Source organism: Octodon degus, unplaced genomic scaffold (assembly GCF_000260255.1).
Source record: "Octodon degus isolate 3935 unplaced genomic scaffold, OctDeg1.0 scaffold00053, whole genome shotgun sequence".
Taxonomy (NCBI): domain Eukaryota; kingdom Metazoa; phylum Chordata; class Mammalia; order Rodentia; family Octodontidae; genus Octodon; species Octodon degus.
Window position 1 is genome coordinate 5,129,305 of NW_004524629.1, and position 26,569 is coordinate 5,155,873.

Genomic DNA, 26,569 nt, shown 5'->3' on the forward strand with positions numbered 1-26,569 from the left:
TACATGACGTTACAGTACAGGTTCTCATATGTCCTGAGTCTTAATTGACCTGAGAAGACTAAGGTCAAAATGTTGGCTTTCCTTGCAGCCCTTTTTCTCTAATTTTGGTCTGCAAACTTAGGTTGTTAACCATCCAGAAGACAAGCTTATTGTTATTATTGTATCAATCTTTTTATGAATTAATTGAAAACAATTGGGATACAACACAACTGTGCATGATATATTAAATCTGGGATATATCAAATGTAAGTTGATTCCTACTAGTTCTTATTTTATTTGTGTATTTCACTATTTGCTGAAGATATTAACAGCTTGAGTTTTATATTGTGACTTTTCAGATTCATTATTAACTGTTTCCTGATTATCTGAACATACTAAGTGACATTAACATTAAAAAGATTGATACAGATATTGATGTTTCCTGAGTATCTGAACATACTGTTTTCATTAAGATTTAACAAGAAGTAATTATGATTAGTAATCACATATGGTGCTGTAAAAATCCATATAATCATTATATATGTTATATCTGCAGGGTATTCCTTCTAGGACTTCTTGAGATGCCAAATTCCAAATATAAACCCTTTTATAACACAGCATACTCTTTCTATATGATATTTAAATTATTTTAATACCTATTATAAAGTAAATGATATGTAAGGAGTTGTTTTACTTTAATGTTTAGGGAATAACAAGAAAAAAAGTGTGGGCCGGCCAGATAGCTCAGGGGATTCAAGAGCTTGCAAGCAGGTGCAGGGGCAGTGGTTTAATCCCCAGGCCTGCCATGCTGGCCCCACCTCCAGGGCGCTCTGAGACAGCAATTGAAACTGGGCGTGGTGGCGTGTGCCTGAAATCACAGCTCTTAGGAGGCTGTAAACAGGTGGATAACTGAGAGTCCGGTCTAGTAGTAAGACCCTGAATACCCTGTAGACCCTTCCCTAAAAATACAAAAAAAAAAAAAAAAAAAAAAAAAAAAAGAAAGAAAAAAGTACATGTTCAATGCAGATGAAACTATTGTAAGCCTAACTTTTTTTTTTACTTGAGGTTGGTTGAATCATTTGCTATTGAATCTTAGGGTGTGGTGGGCCAACTTCTTGAAATTTTGATACAGACAAGTTATTTTTATATCAGTCCTAAAGGAAATAAAGTTATAGGGTAATCAGGATAAAAAATTGAGTTTTTAAGATGGATTTGTGTCATCCTGGTGATAAACTTTTTCTAGAAAAATAAAGTATAAAAATAAGTGAAGTTACTAACTCTCAACTGAAAGGCTTACTAATTGACAAAAGTAATAGAGTCTTTCATAAGTTCAGTGACACAATTTGTTCAACCATCATGTAACTATTACATAATTTTACTTCTATTTATTTTATGGTGCTTGGAATTGAATCTAGGGCCTCTGCAGTGCTAGTCAGTTGCCCTACCACTAAGCTACACTCCAAGTCCTCATTATATAGTTTTACATTTCTTATTGCAAAAGCTACACCACAGGCAAAATCTCAGTGCTCACAGTTCTGTTTTCTTAAACAGTCAAGCCTATAGATGTGGTGATCTTTTTAAGAAAGACAAATTTGCAAAATGATCATTCTATTAATGTTATTATTTTTAGAAGTTTTCTTTTTTATTTTCTCAAAAGTGATGTGAATATTGATGAAGTTATTTAAATGAGGTCACTTAAACCAAATATATGAGATCATCTAGTTCTGGGAATGTATTTTTTTCCTTGTTAATACTATCTCAGGAGGAGGTGAACTAAGCAAGAACACACAGTAAATAAAGCCAAAACCAAACAAACTCATATTTGCCCTTGAGTCAGGAAGAGTGAGATGAACTAGATGGTAAACCTAGGATGTAGATTCAACAGTTGTAAGAAAATGGGGTGGGGGGGTTACAGGGAAGAGCATTCAATTGCAAGAGTGTTTCTGAGTAACAGATCATTCAGAATTCCTAGAGTGCCCTGAGAAATGTACAGGGATTATTTTGGTCAGCCAGAAGAAAGTTGGCTAGATCCTTTAGATTATGATCAGTTATCACTTAGATCTTTTAAGTAACTCATTTTTTTACTTTTGCAATATCTGAAAAACAGTTCTGCTCAGTTTTTTATTTATCCTTAGAAAGGTATGCAAAAAGTATTTGGAAGATCTTCATCATCTAATATTTGATATTCACAGAATTTCTTTATAGAAAACTAGAAATAGGATTACAAATGCAAACTTCCTGGACTGTGATGAGGGTGGGGAAGGGCTCTTTATAGAAGTTCTCATGGAAAATAAATATTTTAAATAATAAGCTTTTCCTGGTGAAAGCTCATAATTTCTCTATAACAGAATTGCGAGCAAGCAGAAAGAATGTGTCTTGGGGAAGCACAGCAGTACAAGAGAACTTTCTGGGTGTAAGACAAATGTTAGAAGTGTACATTTTGAAAAAGCTAATTACCTAAAAATTAGTAAAATTGCTAACAGTTTTAAATAATTGTGATTTTTTAATTGACAGGCACCACTTTATGGAGATACATAATAAAAACTTTCGATCCTACAAATTAAAGATGGTGGCAAAAATGGAAAAATATCTTCGTTCCAGCAGATGTAGGCGGCAGTATGTATTTTACATTTTATATCAATTAATAGCATGAGTCTAAGAAAAAAATCTTGTGTAATCCCCAGCATGCGGTGACAACCCCTGTTTCTGGGATGTGCTGAGACCACAGCTGAGACAGGGGGTGGTGGCACGTGTCTCTAATCCTAGCACTTGGGAGGCTGAAAACAAGATTACTACGAGTCTGATCTATGTAGTGAGACCCTGTACCAAATACATAAAAAAAGAGAAAAGTCTTGTTATTAGTCATAAATATTTTGAATGAATATTATATTACATATGTCCTGAATTTTTATTTATTTATATATTTATTTTTAGGAAAGGGTCTACAGGGCGTTCAAGGCTCACTACTAAATCAAACTCGTAGTGATCCGCCTGTTTACAGCTTCCCAAGAGCTGAGATTACAGGTGCATGCCATCAAGCCCAGTCTCAATTGCAGGCTCAGTGTGCCCTGGGGGTGGGGCTGGCAAAGCAGGCTGGGGGATCGAACCCACAGCCCCTGTGCCTGCTTGCAGGTGCTTTAATCCACTGAGCTATTTGGTTGGCCAGTGTCCTGAATTTTTTAAACAGTCCAATTATTTAAATACTGGATGACCAGGAAGTGCATTTTTGTTAATTTTTGTAAGATAATAGGAAATATAAAAATGACAATTTTATAAAATTTATATTTTATTTACATTAATTTACTATGTATGATGTACCTTAAAACATTCAGTATACAACACAACATTACAGTCTGAACAGTACTATGTCAGTTTTGAGTTCTTTTTGCTTTATTGCCTTTCTTTGAACAACACACTTTACATTATTGTGTTGGCTTTCCCTTTTTTTCTTTTTTCTTTTTTTTTTTTTCAAAGTTTTATTGATAAACAGCAATGAGACAGTTTCAAATCAAATCGGAAGTACAGTTTCAACAAATAATACACTGCATATATTCTTCTTAGTGGTTAAAGTGGAATAAGTTTTTTTTTTTTTTTTTTTTTTGCTCTAAATGCCCTGAGGGTTGGTTTGGCTGGCTGGAGTGTTGTGGGGATCGAACTACAGCAACCTGAGGCTGACAGCTTTGTGGAAGCAGCCACTTAAACAACTGAGCTAAGGCCAGGCCCCTTTCCCTTTTTTTCTGTGGGTGGTATAATTTAAATAAAATGTCTACCCACTGAATGTTATGGTGAAGACGTTAATGATGGATGTCCTGGTTGGCATTTTTCAGTTACTTGGTCTGTTAGAGCTAGTCTAAATTGTAAATGATTTTTTAAACCCTCTTTGGAATAAACAGCAAATGAGTTCTATATTATTTGGTATAGAAGGAGCATAGATATTTTATAGTGACATTTTTTTCTTACTTTTTCACTATGGGGTAACTTGTTAAATGTTGTCCCATTCTGTCTCTAACCCCCATAGAATTTATTATAATCATTGACAATGATTGAGATTTTTTAGTTTCATTTCTTCTTTACTGTTTTAGACTAACATTTCTCCCTTTTTTCCAGTTTTTTCTTTTGCAGATTTTTTGACATTTCTTTCCTATTCTGTATTGGTGTCCCACACATGTCCATTCTGTATTTTAAAAGAATACCACTAGGTTCTGGAGAAGTATTAAAATTATATCTAAAGTACTTATGGTAAGAATTTTTATAAGGGCCAGAGGTATATAATTCAGCACAGCGCCTGACCAGCAAGTGTGAGGTTATAAATTCAATTCCCAGTATATCTTCTCCAGAAAAAGTTTTTATAGGTTATAGTACAAAACTGTAGGTTGTCTTTCACAAATAAAATAAGCACAGTTTAGTAAAAGAAAATAATCAGAGCTACTTATTAGATTTCACTAGACACACAGCAAAGGCAAATTCAACATTCTAAATTAAAAATATAGAAAGCAGTCGATACAAAACAAACATTTACAGGTGTACCTTACGTAAACAAGAGTCAACTGGTTCAAATGACATGTGCCGAAGCAATGCCCGAGATACTCAGTATAAACTGTTAAGTGGTAAGGCAGCTTTTCTTGTGCCCAATAAACTGAACTCAAATACTGCATTGAATACCAGGTAAATCGCTAATGATGATTTCACCTCGTTTTTAGCAATGAATTTAGCATATGCATATATTTGTTCTTTAAAATTTTCTTGAATAGGATCATCTTGTCTCATTTTGAAGACAAAAAACTACGAAAAACCTCCTTGGAGATTATGGGAACTGAAAAATGCTGTGATAATTGCAGGTCCAGGTAAAGATTTCTTTCTGATGGACATTCTAAAAGTCTTTTACTTTTCTTTTTTTTCAGATATGTTTAATTGAAATTTTATTGAAAGATCTTTTAAACAAAATAATGAATTCTATAAAAATTTAAAAGGTGAACAATTAATTTTATTTTTTACAATAGGTAACAAAATAGTGGACCTCAATGCAAAGATATAGTTACATTAGCTATAAATGGCCCATAAGTTACAAAAATTGGTTTTTAAATGTGACTGTATCTTATACACTGTCCATAAGAAATCCACTGCAGGGGTCAGGGAAATGGCTCAGTGGAATAAGTGCTTCCTTGGCAAGCGCAAGGACCTGAGTTCAATCCCCAGTTCCACACACACACACAAAAGAGGGAGATGAATAAATCTGGGTTGGGGAGATGGCTCAGTGGAATAAGCGCTTCCCTGGCAAGCGCAAGGGCCTGAGTTCAATCCCTGGTGCCACCAAAAAAACAAAAAAACCCACAAAAATCCACTGCAAGTATAATTACATAGTTTGAAAAAGGAATAATATCTTATGAGAACACTAATTGCTGTTTTAATGTTGGCAAAAGAGAGCAAAAAAACGTTACCAGGGATAAAAAGGACATTGCATCATGTAAACAAGCCAATTCAGCACTTTATCTGTCAGGGATGTCTAACAAAACAGGACTAGCGATTGTGTGAATGTGCTTCTGCGTATGTCTGTGTGTCTTTGTGCAGAGGGAGAAGGAGGAGTTGTTTGATAGAATTGATTTTGAGGAATTGGCTTAGACAGTTGTGGAAGTTGATAATCTTAAATTTTGTGGGGTAGGCCAGTATCCTTTAAACTCAGGCAGGAGTTTTTGTCATAGTCTTAAGGCTCAATTCCATCTCTAGCTAACCTCAGGTTTTGCTTTTAAGGCTTTCAACTGATTAGATGATATTTACTCACATTACTGAGGCTATTCTTTATGTCAAGTAAGATGATTGCAAATATTAATTTCATTTATAAAATATTTTGCTGCAGCACTTACCAAACAACTGAATACTGTTGCCTAACCAAGGTGGTACATAAATTTAACCATCACAATAAAAAAGATAGTCTTCTTAAAAAAATTTATGTATTTTGTTCAGGGTCTCATTAGACAGCTCTGACTTGTAGTGATCCTCCTGTTTTCATCCTCCCTAGCACTGAGATAACAGGTGTGTGCCACCATGCCAGGACTCTGTCTCTGGTTCAGTGTGTCCGGGGGTGGGGCTGGTGCAGCATGTAGTGCCAGGGATCAAACCCTGACCCCTGTGCTTGAGCTTGCCTAAGCAGGTGCTTAGTCCACTGAGCTATCATGCTTGCCCAAAAAGATATAGTCTTAATTTTTATATACACTAAACAAAATAACTTATTTTAACTGCAAGGATAAATGGAAAAGTCCACAATTGTACTTGATGGCTTTAGCACCTTCTCTTTTTTATAATTTAGTTTTTGATGCAGGGTCATGCTACACAGTTCAGACTCTAGTAATTCTCCTCTCTCAGCCTCCCTAGGGCTGGGATTATAAGGGTGCGCCACCCGGTTTCTGGGTGGCATGGCATGCCCAGGGTTCTGAGGCTGGCATGGCATGTGGTACAAGATCAAACTGTGGTCCTTGTGCTTGCCAGCACTTACGCCACTGAGCTATCTCCCTAGCCTCAGCACCTTTTCTTAGTAACCAGTGTAACTGATAAGCAAAAAAATGGTAAAAAGAGGAAGTAAAAAAGACTGTTCAAAGAATTGGATCTTATTAATATTTATAGAAGAATCCATACAATGGCCGCAGAATACATATACTTTTCAAGGCATATAGAACATTTGTGAAACACAAATCTTTCTCTAAACTATAAAACAAGCCTTGAAAATTTAAAAGTATTTTATTTGGGTAAAGTTTTTTTTTTTTTTTTAATACAATGTGATTAAACTAGAAAGCAATTAAAAGAAGACAAGAGGAGGTGCTGGGGTGATAGCCCAACAGTCTAAGCACCTGCCTGACAAGCACAAAGTCCCAAGTTAGAACTTTAGTACTGCATACTGTGCTGGCCTTGAAACCCCTGGCACACCATGCTGACCTCAAAACTGGGTGGCGGTGGAACACGCCTGTAATCCTAGTGCTGGGGGGAAGGGGACTGAGACAGGAGGATAACTGTGAATCTGAACTGCATAGTGAGACTTTATTTCTTTATTTTTTTCATAATTTTATTGAGAAATATAGCAATGAGACAGTTCCAAACCAAATTCGTAGGACAGTTTCAATAATCAACACATTGCATACATTCTTCCTAGTGGTTAATTGCTATGCAAGATGCGGACATGATATTTATAAACACTATTAGAACAAATTCCTCTATTCATTAAGAGAATGTAACTATATATCTATCCTAACCATTTTGAATACACAGATACAAAATGGACATTCATCTGTATCCCCTTTTCTTGTTTAGTTCCATTATTTGAATATTATAGGTGTGTTAACTCTGCAAAATATTCTATAAGAGTTCAGTAGTCCATAATAGTATTGGGTCTTCCGCTTCACTGACAGTGTCAGAAATTGTTGACCTGAGTCCCCTACAGCTCAACATAACAGCATGGGCTTTACTTCTTGTACTTCGTTTTTATACTTTTCTGCTGGATGGTTAAGACCAAGGTAAGGCAGGACCTATGCAACAACAGTTGTAGCAATAGTGAGACCTTGTACCAAAAAATAAAATATAGTAAAATAAGACAAGAGGAAAGTCTCCAAACCATTGGAAATTAAATAACACCCGTATAAATAAGCAGTAACTCTAAAAGGAAATCTCAGAGTAAATCAGAAAATAGTTTGAAATGTATGAATAAACACAAAATGTGTAGGATATTGGGAAGAAAATCCAAAATATTAAGCACATTGTGAAAGAAGATAGCTATCAAATCAGTCATTAAACTTCCACCTTAAGAAATAAACCTTTACTACTGGACTATATTCATTGTAGTAGCTTCTGGTTCTGTGTCCCTCTGTGTGCCCCAAATCATGGCTTTCTCCACCTCATTTTATGTCTGTGGGTTTGTGAGGTACCTCACTCTCCTTGAATTCCTTCTGTCTATGCACCTCAGGCTGTGCCACAGTGTGTTCCTGATTGTGTTGGTAAGTGGGGAAAGCACACAGATTACTGAACTCTGTGTTGGATGTTGGTAACATGGTAGAAAGGTCAAGCAGTCAGTTGGACTTAGTGCCAGCACTTTCAAACCCAGCCCCCTCCAGTACCACTGGTGTGGCTTGTCAAGTTGGATAGCCAGACCCCATCCTTTTCTTGCCTGAGCTTTAATTTCTCAGAGAGTTTATATCTAGCTTGTTCCTGCCCTGTGACTATCTCTTGGGACTGTTTTCTGCCCAGCCTTTTGTAGGATAACACCAGAAACTCAAAATTGCAATTATTCTGTAGTTCTTCTATTGCTGCCTTAAAATGATTAACTACCTTCTAAAAGGGCTCCTGATTAAACACATATGTAGTGGGCACTGTTCTGGATCTCTTCCGCAACTCAAGCCTGCTATGCAGAAGTAGTTCACTTTTAGAATAAAACTCCATGCTGGTTTTGCGCTGTACAGTGACCATGGGCTTTTCTTGGAGCTAGTGCTACTGGCTGTACCCATCGTTTCTTCCTGGAACTGTTGATCCTCTTTGTGCTTGATTGTATTAGCAGAGACAGGTTCCCTTCCCTGGGAGCAAGGTCAACTTTCCAGGTTGCTTTGTCCTTTTCTCTGCATTGTGTGCAGTTTTTGAAACTTCTCTGTCATGTCCCAGTTTTCCTGTCAGTTCCTTTGCAATTCCCAAAGAACTACTTTTTTGTTTGTTTGTTTGTTTTTTCTTTACCAAGTTGTTGTTTTCCAGGTGCCTGAATTCCAGGTCATGGTGAGGTTGTATTTTGCTGCTGATCTTTGTGTCCTGGTTTTGGTGAAGGTTAGGTGTATCTATGCATTTGAGCCTTTGCATGTGTTAAGATTTGTAGAACTTCACAAAAATGCAATGAATTTAACTGTACATTTATAAAAAATAAAACAAATGACATATCTACTTGGCTTAGCTGTATATGTGGTGTACTAGCTGTATTACTATAATACGAAAGGAATGTTATTAGGGATGGAGCTGTTTCTATGTAATGGTAAATGGTTTTGTACCAATAAGACATAATTGTTTTATGCACTAAAACAAAGCAAAACGAAAACCAGTACAAACTGACATGAACTGGAAGAAATTAACAATCTCTATCATGGTAGGAGAGTTAAAATAAGTTAAGCAGTGAGAAAATTAGTAGGTTATAGATAATTTGATCAACCTATTAACAAATTTTATTATGAGATACATGGTGTATAGAGCTCTATCAAACAACTAGAGCAATTTTTTAGTTCACAACTCACATGGCAAGTGATAATTATTTGTATCGCATACTGGACTAAGGGTCAAAGTTGTTCTGTCTAGAGTCCTAAGGTCTCGAGTCATTAACCTTTAGGCGCACCTAGAATGTATTTGCAACACCCTGAGTAGGAAACTGAATGAGAGCCTGCACTTAAATGCACAGGGAGAGTTTATGAATATTGACTATGCATTAGAGCAGGGGTTACAAACTGGGGGCCAGATTTCAGTTTTCTTGGAACACAGCTATGCCTTTTTATTGTCACTGCTTGAACTAAATAGTTACCTACAAAGCCTATTGTGATCCACAAAAACTAAAGTATATACTGTCTGGCCCATTATGAAAGAGGTTTTCTAACTCCTGTATTAGACTTGTGACAACTTTTATTTCATAACATTTTGAATGAGTTGTTATCCAGCTTACCACATTCTCTGCCTAGAATATGGTTGATTCAGCAGCTAAAATGAGTCTCATACATATGATAATTAAAAATGAAACACTAATATAACTTAAAAATCAAGGTGGATATTAAAACAATAAAAACATACAATGATAATTGCAATAATATATGTTAAGACTGGTAAAATAATACTTAATGGGCAGTTGGTAGCTATAAGGTTTCCTATTTGAAGAGAATATTTATCAACTTAGAATTCTACTAAATACACAAACAATGAACACACTGAGAGAGAAATTAGGGAACCTATGCTTTTTACAATAATACCCAAAAAAATGAAATACTTAGAAATCAGTATCACAAAGGAAGTAAAAGCCTTGTACAGTGAAAATTATGATACTCTGAGAAAAGAAATTGAAGAGGATTTGTGAAAGTGAAAAGATATTCCATGCTCCTGGATAGGAAGAACCAATATTGTGAAAATGGCCATACTCCCAAAATTGTTACACAGATTCAATGCAATCTCGATTAAAATGCCATTAGTATATCTCACAGAGTTAGAGAAAACTTGCTCCAAATTCATCTGGAAGCAGAAGAGACCCAGAATATCAAAAGCAATCCTGGGAAACAAAGGAAAGGCAGGAGGTATCATAATCTCTGACCTGAAATTCTACTGTAAAGCTACTATGGTAAATAACTACTACAAAGACAATAATACGTAATGTATTAATTATTGTAACTGCCCAACTAACTTGTTTTGAAACTGCTTCATTGCTATTTTATCTTTTTTCTTATTAAAATGAATTTTTAAAAAAAGCTACTGTGATAAAATCAGCATGGTACTGGCGTGGAGATAGACCTGAGGATCAGTGGAACAGATTAGAGGATGCACTCAACAACTATAAACACATAACATTCTCTAATGACAGGTTTTTTTTTTTTTTCATGTTTTAGATGTTTGATATACTTTTGGCTGTAATGAACTTTGTAGCTTCTGAAACAATTGGCACCTGGTAGATAATTGAGCATTTGGCACTTTTGAGATAATTGTTACACTAAATCTTTTAATTTCTAGAGGTACATACCTTGTCTATGCTTTCTTAATATGTTATCTCTTGTAGAGTGACTCATTGCTATTCTATTAATGATTCAGACGATACATCACAAGATTTTGGTCCACAAGCTTTCCTTCTGTTATCTGCTGTGGATATCTTTCAGGGAAAGTTTGGAATTGGGATTCCTATTTTGTTTCTCCGAGGATCTGTAAGTATAACTCTGAATGACCTTCATGGCTTTTCTTACTCCTCCTATACTTTCTTCAGTGTTAGAATTATAGCTCTGTCTATGGATGAGTTATTGGAAACTCAGGGTCATATTAAGTTCTACTTAAGCATGCCTTTCATTTATTTTGACAGAACTTGTGTGTATCACATCTCCTGCTGTTTTGGTGTTCCAACCAACCTCTGAATCTCAGCCTGGAAATGTTATATTGACTTAGCACATTACATTTGGGTAAATCCTTAGACTAGTTTTTCTTAGGATAATTAAGGAAAGTTAGCTTTCATTGTATCAAGGGACTATTAGAATAAAATTATATCTTTTGGCGCTTAGGAAACTAAACTGTTCAAGGAAAACATTCGTTTCAAGAATTATTTTGTAAGTGGTTAAGTTCAATAACACCATTGACAGGACTTTTTTCTTTCTAGTTTTTACTAGAACTATTTAAAATTTTAAGAAAATTTTATTTTTTCTCTACTAGTGAATAGTTAATTTAATTGCCTTTTTTGGAGAGATTAATGTGCTAGTATTATGGTAAAAAAATTATAGAAACAAATATGAAACACTTGAAGAGGGTTTGAGTCTTTGTGTATATGAATTTATTATTGATTTAGAATTATGTAAAACGAAGCTACCTGATTCACCTAATTGTTACTAAACAAACCAGAAGAAGTGAAAGTACTTTGTAAATATGTATGTTAATATTTTTTAAATAATTTAAGATTATTATTTTATATGTAGAATTTTAAAATCCATTTAGGTCAACAGTTATTTGTTAAATTCTGAAATGCTCATGTTAATATATTTTTGAATATTTTGTTTAGAAAACAACATTAAATTAGCTGATAAATATTTCCTTCTCTCTCTTTCCGTCTGTCTGCCTGCCTTCCTGTCTGTCTCTGTCTCTGTCTGTCTCTGTCTCTGTCTCTGTCTCTGTCTCTGTCTCTCTCTCTCTCTCTCTCTCTCTCTCTCTCTCTCTCTCTCTCTTTCTTTCTTTCTTTCTTTCTTTCTTTCTTTCTTTCCAGTGTTAGGGATCAAACTCAGGACCTTGTGCTTCCCAGGCAACCACTTATTCCATGAGCTATCTCCCCAGCCCCTAGTTGAGAAATATTTTCAGTGTTGAAAACGTATTAGCTCTTTTCAGTTAATGTGTTTTTGTTTTTGTTTTTGTTTTTTTCGTATTGAGGATTGAATTTAGGGCCTTCACCCTAAGCTGTATCTCCAATTCTAGTTTTACTTTTTTTTGGTCTTCTCTACTATAAATGTTATTATGTATTATAAAAAAGAACTTAGATTACAGGGCACAGCTTAAGTATAGTTGAAATTTGTAAAACTTTCTTCTTTGGTACCCTTAAAACCTGTGTATCCCAGTTGAATGTATACTTTATAAAAGTTATTCTTGTTTTAATTTGATATAATCTGGCCATATCCAATATCAACAAATAAGTATAAGTGGGCTCCTAGAAAAACTTGAACTGGTCACAAGAGGGATCAGATTTCACCTATTATTTGAAAGCCAAGTCAGACTTTTTATACTCAGTCTTCTGGGAGTCCTTAAATTAAGAAGTTTATCCTTTATGAAATTTTATACTACCTTTGGTAGGTAAAAGTGCAAAACTTTTTTAAAGTACCACTTAGTGAAAATTTGTAGATATTAACTGCAGTGAAAATGAAACCTATCCCCTCTCCCTTTAGTGATCATGGTATCTGTTGGGATATTGTTTTAAAAATTATGATTGTAATTCCTTTGAGAATTAGCAAATGTTCCCCTTATCTAATTTAAGACAAATCAGTATCTTTGTAACTATTTTTGATTCCTAAAATATCTTTAATTTGTGAACTATTAGAGTTTTTGAAAAAAGAAATAATATATAAATAATATGTATGTTCAATAATACATGATTCTACTCATATTTAGAAAAATAGTAGAAAATTATATAGTTTATTCATCAGCTTGTGAGTGGAGTTTAAAATTTTATTTCAAAGCACATGCATAGTTATTGAACAGTAAAGCTGTTACCTAAAGAGTTTCATTTTAAGTGTAATTAGCTCACCATGTAAAACACCTTTAAACACCTTGTGTGAATATGGCAATGGCCTTAACTTTATAAATTAGAAAATAGAAACACAAGTATTAATTTGCATACTAGAATTAAGTGTAATGACTTTTCTTATCACATTTAGCAAAGTGCTAAGCCTTAGCACAGCCATGGTATCATATAACACTTTAATTAAAATTTTTATTCAATTAATTAATTTTAACTTTATCTTTTGGTGGAGGATCACACTAAGTTGCCCAGTCTGGCCTTGAACTTCATTGTCCTGTGTCAGTTTATTAAGTAGCTGGAATTATAGGCTACATCAGCATGCTCAGCCTAGATAACATTTTTGATAAAAGATTTTTGTACCTAGAAAAAGCTATTGGAAGTCTTGGTAATTTTAATCCCCCTCTTTATTTTTCAAAAAATCTAAGAGGAGAAGGCATTCCATTTAATTTTCTGAACAAGCTATTTCATCTGATTGAAATAAATTTCTAGAGATAATTATTGTTACTTTATCCTTTGATTTATTTTACATATAGAATGAGTTGCTCAAAGTGACTTTCTAAAGCTGTAAAGAGGCAGCTGTGTCTTCTTTCACTTGTAGGAACTGAAAAAGAGGGGGGAAAAGAATATTTGACAGATGCTATGGGCTTGTTTTATACCTTAAAACTTAGAAATTTAAATCTAATTGAGTTGTAGCTTTTTTTATATAGAAGTTTTATCACTTTCTTTTTAATTTTGTCTGAAAAGTCTGGCTTTTAAATTATATTCCACAGACTGCCCACCTTATTTTTGTCTTTTAACTATTTGGTTAGTTTTTTATGATAGCATAATCTATAGTCCTTTTTAATAGAAACATTTCCAACCAGTTAAATGAACATTAAGTAAGGGATTGCACCCGTATTCAGGCTGGAGAAAAGTACTGCAGGGTGGTACTATGTACAGTTTAGCAGGATGTATAGACTTTGTAGCAGGGACCTTCATTGGATAGAGTCAAATGTTGATGTATATTGAGTTGAAGTTTAGAAGTTTTTCCACTAGTTATTAAGCATCTATTTTTGTGTAAGGCATTATATTGTTGTATTTTGTTGGTGATCCAGAGTTAAATTAAATGAGACTTATCTAATATAGAAGGTGTTTGGAAGAAAAAAACATATAATGTAATACAGAAAGAGATAAAGGACATATGAATAGAATTGAAGCATTATTGAAGTTCTGAACACACAGCATTTATAGAGGAATTAGAAAAGTCCTTGTGAAAATATCACTTTTGCTTTTTATTTTGTTGGGGACATAGTAGATTTTAAATTGGACATTTAGAGATGGAGGGAAGTGGAAGAAAGTGTCATTCACTGAAAAAAGTTACTACAAAAAGCAGTTGTGACTTAAGGAAATTAATTGGAAAAGCAGCAAATTTTCTCTCTGTCAGCTATATTCTTTATATAATATTTACCATGGAAACAAGACAATGTTAATTTATTCATATAGTACACAGTGTTCACAATGAATATTGATCATAAAAGTAAAAGAACATCATTCCCTACTAATTAGAAAGTATCATTCTTTGTTATTAGTAAATGTGCATATTTGCTTTCAGGTTTTCTCTGCTGAGGAAGTGAAAAGTTATAATTTTAGAGAGCTAGTAAGTGGTAATTTAGCAAGTTTGGTATCTTGGTGTTACTAGTTTGCAAGCAGTATAATCTCCTGTTCCTGTCACAAAAGGTAAGTAAGCTCTTAGCAGCACATAGGACCACAAGCACAAGTTCCAGGGAAAATTGACTAGATAATGTTAGGTTAAGAAATGTAGGTTTAGGGCGCTCCCCAGTAGCATGGCTGTCTAAGCACCTGCATGGCAAGTGCAAGGACCTGGGTTCTATTCCAGTACCATGTGCTATGCCAAGCCCTGGAACCCCAGGAGAGCTGAGCTGCCACCAAAACTGGGCATGGTGGTGCACAGCAGTAATCTCATTGTTTGAGGAGGCCGAGGCAGGAGGATCACTATGAGTTGGAACTGCATAGTGAGACCCTGTACCAAATAAATGAATGAATGAATAAATAAATAAATAAATAAAAGATTACTGGAAAAATGAAAGAAATTTAGGTTTAGTTAAGGTTTCACTTCTTGACTAATTACTGAGCCAGGCTTTGTCCTAGTTTTTTTTTTTTTTAATAGTAATGTATATTAATAAAAGATCTAAATAGCAAGGATGAAATATTCTAGTCACATGTCTAAACCTATATATCGGGAAAAGCAATTTGAGTTGTATGTCAGATTTTCTGTCATTTAAAACAAAAAGGATATAACATTATTATTTGATTTGAGTGTTCAGAACAAGTGGAATGGGTATAAATTTTTTCTAAGTTTTTACAACTGAGAATGGTAGAACATGCCTCTTTTAATTCTACCAGTTGGGAAGCTGATGCAGGAGGCGGTATGAGTTCAAGTTACATTATTATAAAATAATATTATATATATGTGTGTATATATATATATATATGTTATAGAGAGAGATTTCAAAGCTGAAATTATTGTTAAATCTAAAGCATCAGTAGATGGGTTTGTGTTACACTAAGCCTTTTTAATTTAATAAGTGTTTTTAGATACCAATTTATTTCTAATTTCAGAATTCTCAACGTCTTCCAGATAAATATCGGAAACACAACCTTTTTGGTGCTGGCAAGGATCAAACAGAGAGTTGGTGGAAGGCATTTTCCCATCACCTCATGACTGAAGGATTTTTAGTAGATGTTCCTGGTAGCAGCAAATTTATAAAAATGTGCACCCTTACAGTGAAGGTAAACAGGATTTTAAAAAAATCTATGTTTGCCGTCATTTTTCTCACTGTGTATTAAGATTTTTCTTACTTTTCATAGGGTAGGAATTGGCTTGTTAAAGCCACAACAGAATCTCCTCAGAGACTTATACTTGAAGTTAATGAAGAAATGCATCCAAAGAAGTTTCTCCTGCCAAGGTTCATTTATCAGTTTCTTTTTTTCTTCCCATTTTTGGACTTTTTTCTTGGTTGTTGTGTAAATGATTCAGGTATTTTATAGATTCAGGTATTTTATAGACACCACATAAATAAAATCAGTTGCCTGCTTGTTTTTACATATTTCTTTTAGTCGGTTTAGTAGAAAAGTGTTCTGTGAAATCACAGAATAGGGGCCGGGGAGATGGCCCAGTGGAATAAACACTTCTGTGGCAAGTGCAAGGGCGGCCTGAGTTCAATCCCTGGTTCCACACACACACACACACACACACACACACACACACACACACACAAAGATATCACAGAATACTTTATTGACTGAAGGCTGAAGACCTCGTGTACTGAGTTTCTTATTGTGGGAGGTGGGCAGGGAATATGGTATTGGCTATTTTTTTTTAATGCCTTACATGTTAGTGATCATTTGTAATTGTTTTTTTCTTTTAAACTTCTTCCTTTTCTGGAAAAAGAAATCAGTTTTTAAAATTGTCAGTTCTAAAAGGGTAAAATAGTCTCATCTACCTCCTTAGAATGGGGGGTATGATGTACAAATTGAATAATTGTATTTTAACACCAGAATGATTTAATTTTTCTATTTTTCAGTTCTCATACAGTATCTTTGGGCATTGAACACCATTCCTCTAATCAAATACCAATTGAATTAACTGCAGAGAAGGTTTGTGTTATTTCATTCTTCATGATGCAACTCTTGTTTTAAAATGGTGTATTTTAAATCCTTTCCAATTCAAGGGAATAGTAGCATATATAATAAATCATAAATTAGAAAAAGAAGTGATATGAACAGGATAAAATGTTTTACATAATTTCTAGAGCTAATAGAAAAATTGATAGCATTTGAGAAAGTAACTTACTGTGATTCATTTATGCCTTCTTTGTAATTCATTTGATTTGGAGTGTTTATGCATTATGATACTCGTAGCTGACAGAAAAATAGGATTTAGTCCTAAATATGCTCACTGAAGCCACATGGTATATGTGTGTTTGCGTGCATGCTGTCTTATTCTGTTGGGATCGTACAGAATGGATTGAGTCCCTACCCAAAGCTAGTTAGAATGCAGAAGATGGACAAATAAGGTAAATTAAATTTTCTGTTCAGTTTTTCTGCTTTATTAAGCTAGCAGAATGTAACTAACTCACTTTTATAATGAGCCTTGCTCAGTCTAGAGCATTCTTTTGGTCATCTGTGTTTATGGTTTTGGGAAGAAGGGGACATTGAGATGTATTTTTATCTGCATATGATCTTAATAGTGATGCTTAAGAGCTCATTTTCAGTTGATTTATTTGATGATCTGGTTAGTTTGTAGAAAAATTGTAACTGAGATTTGTATCATTTTTCTTAATACTTAAATTTTTTTTAGACTTCTCATTTTTTAATGGAGCTTTGTATTTTTAAAAGCAGTCTACCTTGGAGAAGATGTATTCTTATAAAGCACATGATAAACTGTCTTTTGGAGTTAACATTCTTAAGAAAAGGTACTGAGTTCTAAGTTTTTATTATCTATGCTTATGTTATTAGTGCTACTTTCCTTTATTTTCTAAAGAGAAGCAAATGTCAGATTTGGCCTATTTCATTAGTAAAACAATGTTTTAAAGTGTATCTCAAAACTTATATTTCTTGTTATATAGGTCCTGCTTTATCTTGGTCTTAACCATTCAGCAAAAAAAGTATAAAAACGAGGTATAAAAAGTAAAGCCATATTAATATGCTGAGCTGTAAAAGGCTCAAGTCAACAACTTCTGACATTGCCAGTCCTACTGATAACCCACTACTATTGTGGACTACTGGACTGTATTGGATTATTTTGCTGAATTCACACACCTACAACATTTAAATGACAATGGAATACCCATCTCTGACAAAACTAAAGAGTGGAATATAAGTGAAAGACCATTTTGATTAACCTGATATATATATTCTGTACATACAAAGTAGTTAGGATAGATATACAGCTACTTTCGCTTAATTCAATGAGAAGAAAGATTTGTACTAATAGTGTTTGAACAGGATATCATGTCTGTATTTTGTACTATGAATAACCACTACGAAGACAACAATATACAATATATTAATTATTAGAACTGTCCTACTAACCTGTTTTGAAACTGATTGCTGTTTCTCAAGAAAATTAATTTTAAAAAAGTTAAATTGTATCTAATACTACAATTATGAAAACAGACATATATTATTAATGTATGTCTTGGCATGGTACTTTGTCAGATTCTATGTTAAATGCTAAGGATTTCATATGTCATTTAATTTGTATAACAGCCGTTGAGTGGCTATATTATTAATCTGAATTCAACAATTGTAGATACCAGGGTTAAAAAGTTAACTGTCTTGTTCAAGAGCACATAATGGAGACCTGGCTTTCAGAGAGGTATCTTCACCAATCTGTATGAAATATACATTCCCACCCCTTTTCAAACCAAATATTAAGTAACATAAAATCATAAATACAAAAACTAATAGAAGATCAAGGCTGTATAGTTATTGTATGATTAAGCTTACTATTTTGCTTGGTGACTAAAAAGTGTAGAAAAAGTATAGAATTTTAGAATTTTACAAAATTTGGAAAACATGTCAGGGCCTCCATTATACGTTAATGGTCTGTGTTTATATTCTCATTATGTCAAAGTAAATGAGCTTTCGGAATGGTGTCCATTTTTAATGCTTTGCTCACTTATATAATACTAGTTTGGATCTGACAAAATATTTACCATGATACCGGTTTCCCACCTTAAATAATTTCTTCCTGTTTGGATATATGGGATTAATATGGCTTTATGTAAACAAAATATTTGAGGATTGTGCAAAACATTATATCCATTTATTATCCTGAAGTATGTCTTCCTTTAAACTTTTACTATGTCTTTAATAGACTGCTTTTTTTAGTGCCAGGTACCATTTTAGGCATTGGGATTAAGTGAAGACTATTCAGAAGAGTCACTGGCCCTTAAAATGATTGATTGTACAGGACAGGGAATCTAAAATTACAATTCAAATTATAATATTATGGAAACAGTACAAGAGTAGGTATGACCTCCCAAAAGAAGGATACTTGAAGCTTAAGTTGATGATTGTCAGGTACTGTGAGGGGAACTTTTTCAAGCCGAGGAAAACCAAAAATGAAAGAAGGAATGATATGATAGAGCAACTCAAAGTTTACCCAAATAGGAAGTGGTAAAACTTAAGTCTGGGGAATTTTTGTGAAATAGTGTAAAGACTATTTTGCTAATAGCATACTAGTATAAAACTTTTATGAAAACTAAGATAAAGGTCAGCATTTAATTAAAAGTAAATTTTTTCTTTTGTTTTCATGAGAAGTGGTTTGAGACAGGGTCTCCCTGTGTAGTTCAGGCTGGCCTGAAATTCACTGTGTAGCTCAGGCTGGCCTTGAGCTTTAAGTGATTCTCCTTTCTCAGCCTCCTGAGTGCTGAGATGACAAGGGTATGTCACCAATGGCCTGCCATTATTTTCTTGATTAACTTGATATTAGTAACTCTTTGAACTGGAGCTTTATTTTCTTCAGGCTAAATTCTATATGTTAGTGACAGGATTTGATAATTGTGAAAATGAAATTTTATTTTACACCACAGTTTCAGAATTTGTGAAATTATAAATGCTTTTTGTTTCTTTTCTTTCATTTTTTTTTTTTCCTTGTCCTTGAGTTTAAAACCAGGCCTCACAGATTGCAGGCAAAGCATTCTGCCATTGAGCTACTTCTCGAGCCTTCCACCTTTCATTGAGATTTTTAAAAACGTTTTTGAGACAGGGTCTCATAGAGTTGCCCAGGCTGACTTCGGTTTGCAATCCTCTTGCCTCAGGCCCCCAAGTAGCTGAGATTACAAGCGTGTGCCACCATGTGGATCTACAAACATTTTTTCTCTTCTGAGTTCTTTCCTTTATCTTCAAGAAGCAGAAATGTATTGAAATTTGGTATCTTTCATATAGACTTATATAGTTCCATTTTTATAACTTTATATTTACAATTAATTTACTGGTGAGCAATGCCTTTTGTAGAATATCTTCTTTGCTACCCAATACCTTTTAATTTTTACTATATTTGTTAATTGGTTATATTCTCCCTTTTTTGAAGAGTCCAGAGCAAAACTACTTCCTCCTTTTAATATTTACTTGAGTGATTTCAAAGAAATTTTTGAATAATTTTATTTTTTACTAATGTTCCTCACTAACCAAAAATTAGTAGTTTCATAGGAGAAATCATCTCTTTTGGTAAAAAATGTTATTTACTGAATAAGGATTATTTTCTTTTGTAGCATTTGGTTGAGGAGGAAGAGACAGACGTTTTCCTTAAACATGCCAGTATTCTGAAGGATTCATTGCAGTTTTAACTTTACTATTACAGTAAATATTTGATCCAAAGGATTTAAAAGTCTGTGCTGTTGCCATTTTAGGGAACCAGTTTCCTTACTGATATTGTGAAGAATAAATGTTATTCTAGGGAAAATATTCTCATTTGGAGTTGAAATTAAAAAAATAACTAGAAAAAGACAAAGTTTCATTATTTATTTCCTTAAATATTTTAGTATCATGATGCAGTTACCAGAAAACACTTATGACTCCTCAGAACCTGTTATGTCAGCCCAGGAGCAGAAGACCCAGGTAAGGCTTGTGTTTGAGGGTAGTTAGTATTCTTTGCCTACCTAAAATTTTGTAGTATTTTAAAACATTATTCTTCAGCTACGAAACTGAGATAAAACACAGTGTATTTTCCTCTTGATAGAAAATGTAATATCTGAAAGTCTAAAGGCTCAGTTTTTCTAAGTACATTAAAATAATGCTCAGTTGTTCCTTATTTTTTGTTCAGACTGAATTGTATGTCAAATTAGTAGAAGCTAGGCAGAGGCATGCCAATAAAATGGATGTTCCTCCAGCTATTCTGGCAACAAATAAGATATTGGTGGATATGGCCAAAATGAGGTAACCGCTCTCTTTGTATATATTTTGGTTTGCTTTCCTTTAACATAATAGATTTGTAAAATATGTCATTACTTAATAATATGGCCATGGCTTTATTACATGTGTGAGTTGACTCCCAGTTCTCCCACGCTGCTTTGCAGATCTCTTTGCCAAGCTTTAGTCTCATATTTCTGCATAGGTGAAATCATGTTTTCAACAATCAAATTATATATAAAATCAATGTCATTATCTACTCATTCTCTAAACATGCATTTCATCTAACCACTAAAACTTGCTAAAGTTCCTCAGTTTTTAGTTGTATTATCATGTTCTCACACGCATATTTAAAATCTGTTATCACATTCCTAGCATGTATACCCCCTTCCTCCTCTCAGTTTTTTCAAATATTCTATGTGTGTATCTGTTTATGCCTTTTCTTCTCTTCTTAGTGGTATTGTATTACTTATTTCATACCATTTACCCTTGACCGACTGCAAAATATGTTTAATTGGGTACTCCTCAGTTTTGTTCTGTCTTTCATCTGATAGATCAATTCTGAATTAATCTTCCTTTATCACATTAAACTTATGCTTAAATGGTTTCCCACTGTTTTCTTTACACCGAATTCCAAGTATCTCTGTTTATGGACTTAAACCTCATCTGCTTACGCCGTAGAATTTGCAGTGGTTTATCTTACCTGGATTATTTACCATTTATTGAAAAGCCCCTGCTCCTTTCAACTTTTGTATATTTATTAACAGTGTTGCTTCTGGCATGTAATTGTTTTCTAGATTCTTCAACACTCCTAAATCCTTCAAGATCTAACTTTATTACTATTTCCTCCATGAATTCTCCTGCTGGCTTGTCCACTCTTCAGTTCATCTTAAGATGGTTCTGTGAAACTTGCGCAATGCCTTCTTTATTTTTCCTTGTAATTGATGATAGACATGCATTATATCTGCTAGATCTTATTCTGTGAATAAAAATATAGTTCCTTTGTGTGTCTTTTAGAGAATCTAGTACAATGCCTAATAAACACTACATGGTCAGTAAATATTTAGAAGAAATTATTTCCAAAAAGTAGGTTCTTGTCTATTAATTATATTTATTTTTATCTTTCTTTTTGAAAATCATTTTTATTAGTAAATTTCATTCAAAATGTTACTTTTATGTAGGATTTTCTAATACTATTACACAGTGCTCACATCTTACAATAATTATTTTTTTAAAAACAAATTTTGGGGACCGGGGAGATGGCTCAGTGGAATAAGCCCTTCCCTAGCAAGTACAAGGGCCTGAGTTCGATCCCCAGTTCCACAAAAAAAACAAAAACAAAACAAATTTTGTATTCTATGACTACACTTTAATATTAAGAGAAGATATTTAAGGAAAAGAAGTAATCATTAAATTGATAGACCATACAATGTCTTCTTTCTAAAACTCTAAGATAGTGGACACAGTAGAAATTTCTGAGCTACATGCCTAGTTAGCAGATTTACTTTTACAGGCAAGCAATTTTTAGGAAAAATAGCGAATGAGATTTTCTTAGTTTCTTGGATGTTTATTGTCCTCAGTCTCATAACTTTCCTTTTTTTTTTTTTTTTTTTAAATGTATTTAGTACAGGATCTACAGGGTCTCACCACACAGATTAGGTCATACTGAACCTCCTGTTTTCAGTCTCCTAAGCGCTGGTATTCCAAGCACTCGTGCCACCATTTCCAGTGTCAATTTGCTGTATCAGCACACCCTGGAGCTGGGGCTGGCACGGCATGCCTGGGATCAGACTCCCATCCCTGCATCTGCCTAAGCAGGTGTTTTAATCTGCTGAGCTATCTGTCCAACCCTTGCACTTTCCTTTTCATTTCTCTGAAAATAATAAATCTAGTAGTATAGTGGGACAATAGGCATTTGGCTGTTCCTTTCTGATAATGACTTATTTATCATTTACAGCAGGTACTTTCTTATTTTTTTATGTTTCAAAGGGAGGAAAGCAAAGAAAGAAATTATAAGATGTAACTACTTGTATTATGCAATATTTGGTTGTAGAAATACATTTATGAAGTATGAATATGAAGCTGAGTTTCTGATGTGATACTGTTTTAGTGGTGTCTTAGCTTTTTTTTTTTTTTTTTAATAATAGACCAACTACAGTTGAAAATGTAAAACAGATTGATGGTGTTTCTGAAGGCAAAGCCACCATGTTGACCCCTCTGTTAGAAGTCATCAAGCATTTCTGCCAAGAAAGTAATATTCAGGTAAAATACTATGGTATACAGGAAATCTTAAAGAATATTGATTTTTTTTTTAACCAACTCAAAACACCCCTCAAAGAGCAGGCCCTTGTTTTTACAGTAAATCAGTTGTAAAAACATGTCAGTTGTCTTCTTTTAAAGATGATACTAAAGTAGCTATTTTGTTGAAAGGTTTTATTCCTAGATTTGAATAAATACTGTATTCTAAATTAATGAATTATAAATTTTACTTTCCCACATCACAGTTACAAATCACAGCTACAAAATTATACTTGGTATCATTTGGTAAGGAGCTCAGCTACACTGTTTTTCTAATCATTTGGTATACTCCTTAACTACCTATTAAGTATATTTCATTTTATTTTCTTTGGTCTTCATAGTGTTTTCTTTTTACCTTTTATTATATTTTGTTTTATATCAATGCCATTTTTACAAGCATCCTTTGGGGTTTTTCCTTGAACTCCACATGCAGATCGTACTGGGTAGAAGGTGAGACTGGTGAGGTTGTGGAAAGACTGTGGGACTTGACCAGGGAATCAGGATTTCAGTTCTGTGTTTTTCCTGGTGAACATGACCATCATTTTTTTTCTAACTTCTGGATCTCCATTTGCTCACCTACACAGTGTAGTAATACTTTCTGTCCCATATCCAATGGGTAACATTAGGAAGATAAAAACATGGAGTTCCTATAAAAAGTTGGAAGAATTAATAACACTCAAGGTAGTATTAAAGGATTGCTTTTTCCAAGAACTTCCTTTGAGCTTTAGGCAGGCAAAACAGAAAATTCTGCTTTAGAAAACCCCTCTAACTCAGGACAGAAAGCTATGCTACTTTTTATATGTAGCATTTCTTTTTTGAAGTAGAGTATATTTTGGCAATTTTACCTTAAGATATCTTGTAGAAATTTCTTATATTGCATACTGGTATTTTGGAAATAAAATTGTAATGTCTTGATTTGATAAAGACTAACATGCCTATAGTATAATTGAACAAGTCCCTCTCTTTGGACACTTTATGGTAATGTCTTCTTTCATAAATTAATGGTATTATTCAGTAATGCACAGATTGCCCTGCCCAAATTGCCCTCCAAAGAGGAAACTGTAGGAGGCTAAAAGTTAAGTGCCCCAAATAACAGGTATAAGAAAGTCATTTTGAACCTTGTGAGTAGAGAAAATGACTGTTTGTATCTGTGATTAGTAATTATGGAAAATTGTGATATTTTGCAAATTGAAATGACTTAGAAATGAATAACCTTTAGTGTTTATTAAGCCAGTCTTTTTATTCACTACTTTCATTAAGATTTTAATGTATTTATTTCAGATTTTGAAGCGAACCAATAACTATCATTTAATACAAATCTAAAGTTAGAAATAATCACTGGAAATCGTGATGTGTGCCAGTAGTCCCAGCTACTTGGAGGGCGGAGCCAGGAAAATCACTTGGGCCTATGAGTAGGCAAAATAATGAGACCTTATCTTAAATAAATAAATAAAAATTTAAATATGAAAGTAACACTATAACATGGGTATAAAATCTCCTAACATGGCCTTTTAGGAAAAATATGCTGAAATCACTTTATCAAAGTATATTTTATGAAAAGTATCCATTTAAGTGTCTTTTCTTCCATTGTGAGTTACACTGAAAAACTTACAAGATTTGATTTCTGGAACAAAATGCCAGTATCATCTGTAAATATGGAATGATAGCATTTAGGAATATTCAAGATACTCAGCAAAATAATCCAAAGTAATATCAAGAAGGTAGGGTAAGACTGTGACTTTACTAAGCAGTAGGCTAATTAAACCATATTCTATGCAGGTAAAAGACTTTGTGAACATAGTGGTTAATTATGGAAATAAGTAGGAAAAGCATAAGAAATAGAGTAGGCAAAGCATATCTGGGCATTTTTGAGATAAGAAGACTTTTTGGCTAAGTAGATTTGAATAGTATGGTTTAACTGGCAAGGACAATGCCTTCATTTTTTTTGTTACTAAAGGGCTACCATCAGAACTTCCCATCTTATATTCTAAGCTTGGTAAACAACCTCCAGGAAAGTTGGCATTCACACAGCTTCTTTAGGACAGAGCATACTGGATGAACTAAGCGAAACTTTCCAGTTGTGTTCCTTACTGTGATTAATGACTTTGGTTTTCAATGTATATGCTTACATTTGCATACACACATAAAAACCCATTTAACAATACTGTACATCTATTCTCCAGAGCACAAATGCTCTATAAAAAGACATACCAGACCTTTAAAATTGAAAAGAGAAGGGGCCAAGGGAGGTAGCTCAGTAGCATAAGCACCTGCCTGGCAGTGCAAGGTCCCAAGTTTGATCCCTGGTACTGCCAAAAAAAACAAAGACAGTAAGGACAGAAACCAGGGTCTGGACCATGTTAGATGCCGCAGTATGGGGACCAGTCTAGTAGCAAGCTAGGCTTCCACAAATAACTCATTCTGTCTTAATACACACTATCTAAAAACTGTAAAGTGCAGGTATCTTAAGGCTTTAAAACAAGACTAGAGGGCTGGTGAGATAGCTCAGCGATCTAAGTTCCTGCTTAGGCAAGCACAGGGACTGGGTTCGATCTCTAGTACCCCTGCTTGCGGGGCATGCTGAGCTAGAGACGAGTCCCGGCGTAGTGGCACACGCCTATAATCACAGTGCTGGGGAGCCTGAAAACGGGAATCACTACAAGTCCAACCTGCGTAGTGAGACCCTGTATAAAATAGTTAAAATTAAAAACAAAAAACAAGAATGGATCAGTGAAACACTTGGTCCTATTTTATTTATATCTCCTATATGCTCAGAACACCAAATCCTCACACATAGGGTTATTTGGTTGAAATTCTCTTTTGTGTTAATGAGCAAGTATGGGTCTACAGATTCTTCCATATGCAAAATGAAATTCTAAAGCCTTGGAGACCATATTCTATTGCCTTGGGCCACATATTCCAAATTCTAAAATTAAGCATCAAAATCAGTGCATTTATATTTCTCACTATGTAATTAAGCAAAATTTGTGGATAAAAACATTCCATAGAAGGCAGGATATGGAAACAGAAATAAATTTCTTTCCCGAAGAAAAGCTTATAAAAATTCTCTCTCATACATGATACATAATATAGTAGGTCACAACAATATATATAAACCTTATCAAAATGATGCCAGTATTGTTCATCAAAGAGTGCGCTCTTTATTATACTAGCTTGTTACAGAGTGTATTATCAGTGTAACTTGGCTGTATGCTGCTTTTATCTGTCTTTTATGTGTGATTAATTTTAAAAAAGTTTTCTATTTGCTTTTAACTTTTTTCTTCAGGTTTTATGATTATGAAAATGTTCTCTTTTTTTTTTTTTATGGTACTGAGGATTGAACTCAGGACCCTGCGCTTGCCAGGCAAGTGCTTATTCTACTGAGCTAACTCCCCAGCCTAAATA

The 26,569-nt window shown here is 34.0% G+C and overlaps 1 protein-coding gene across 9 annotated transcripts in view; it reads left to right on the plus strand.

The window, feature by feature from the left end:
• Wrn (Werner syndrome RecQ like helicase) overlaps positions 1-26,569 on the plus strand; it is a 154,083-nt gene that overhangs the window by 108,473 nt on the left and 19,041 nt on the right. For 7 of the 9 annotated variants that reach the window (XM_023717576.1, XM_023717583.1, XM_023717582.1 and 4 more), the window contains 10 exons: positions 2,494-2,595; positions 4,731-4,823; positions 10,745-10,886; positions 15,569-15,739; positions 15,818-15,915; positions 16,534-16,606; positions 17,348-17,424; positions 20,500-20,575; positions 20,781-20,893; positions 23,014-23,128. In XM_023717576.1, coding sequence (XP_023573344.1) covers positions 2,494-2,595; positions 4,731-4,823; positions 10,745-10,886; positions 15,569-15,739; positions 15,818-15,915; positions 16,534-16,606; positions 17,348-17,424; positions 20,500-20,575; positions 20,781-20,893; positions 23,014-23,128 — 1,060 coding nt within the window. Of the gene's footprint in view, positions 1-2,493; positions 2,596-4,730; positions 4,824-10,744; positions 10,887-15,568; positions 15,740-15,817; positions 15,916-16,533; positions 16,607-17,347; positions 17,425-20,499; positions 20,576-20,780; positions 20,894-21,663; positions 21,705-23,013; positions 23,129-26,569 lie in introns of those variants that run through there. The other 2 variants (XM_023717581.1, XM_023717584.1) reach the window with 2 other exon arrangements.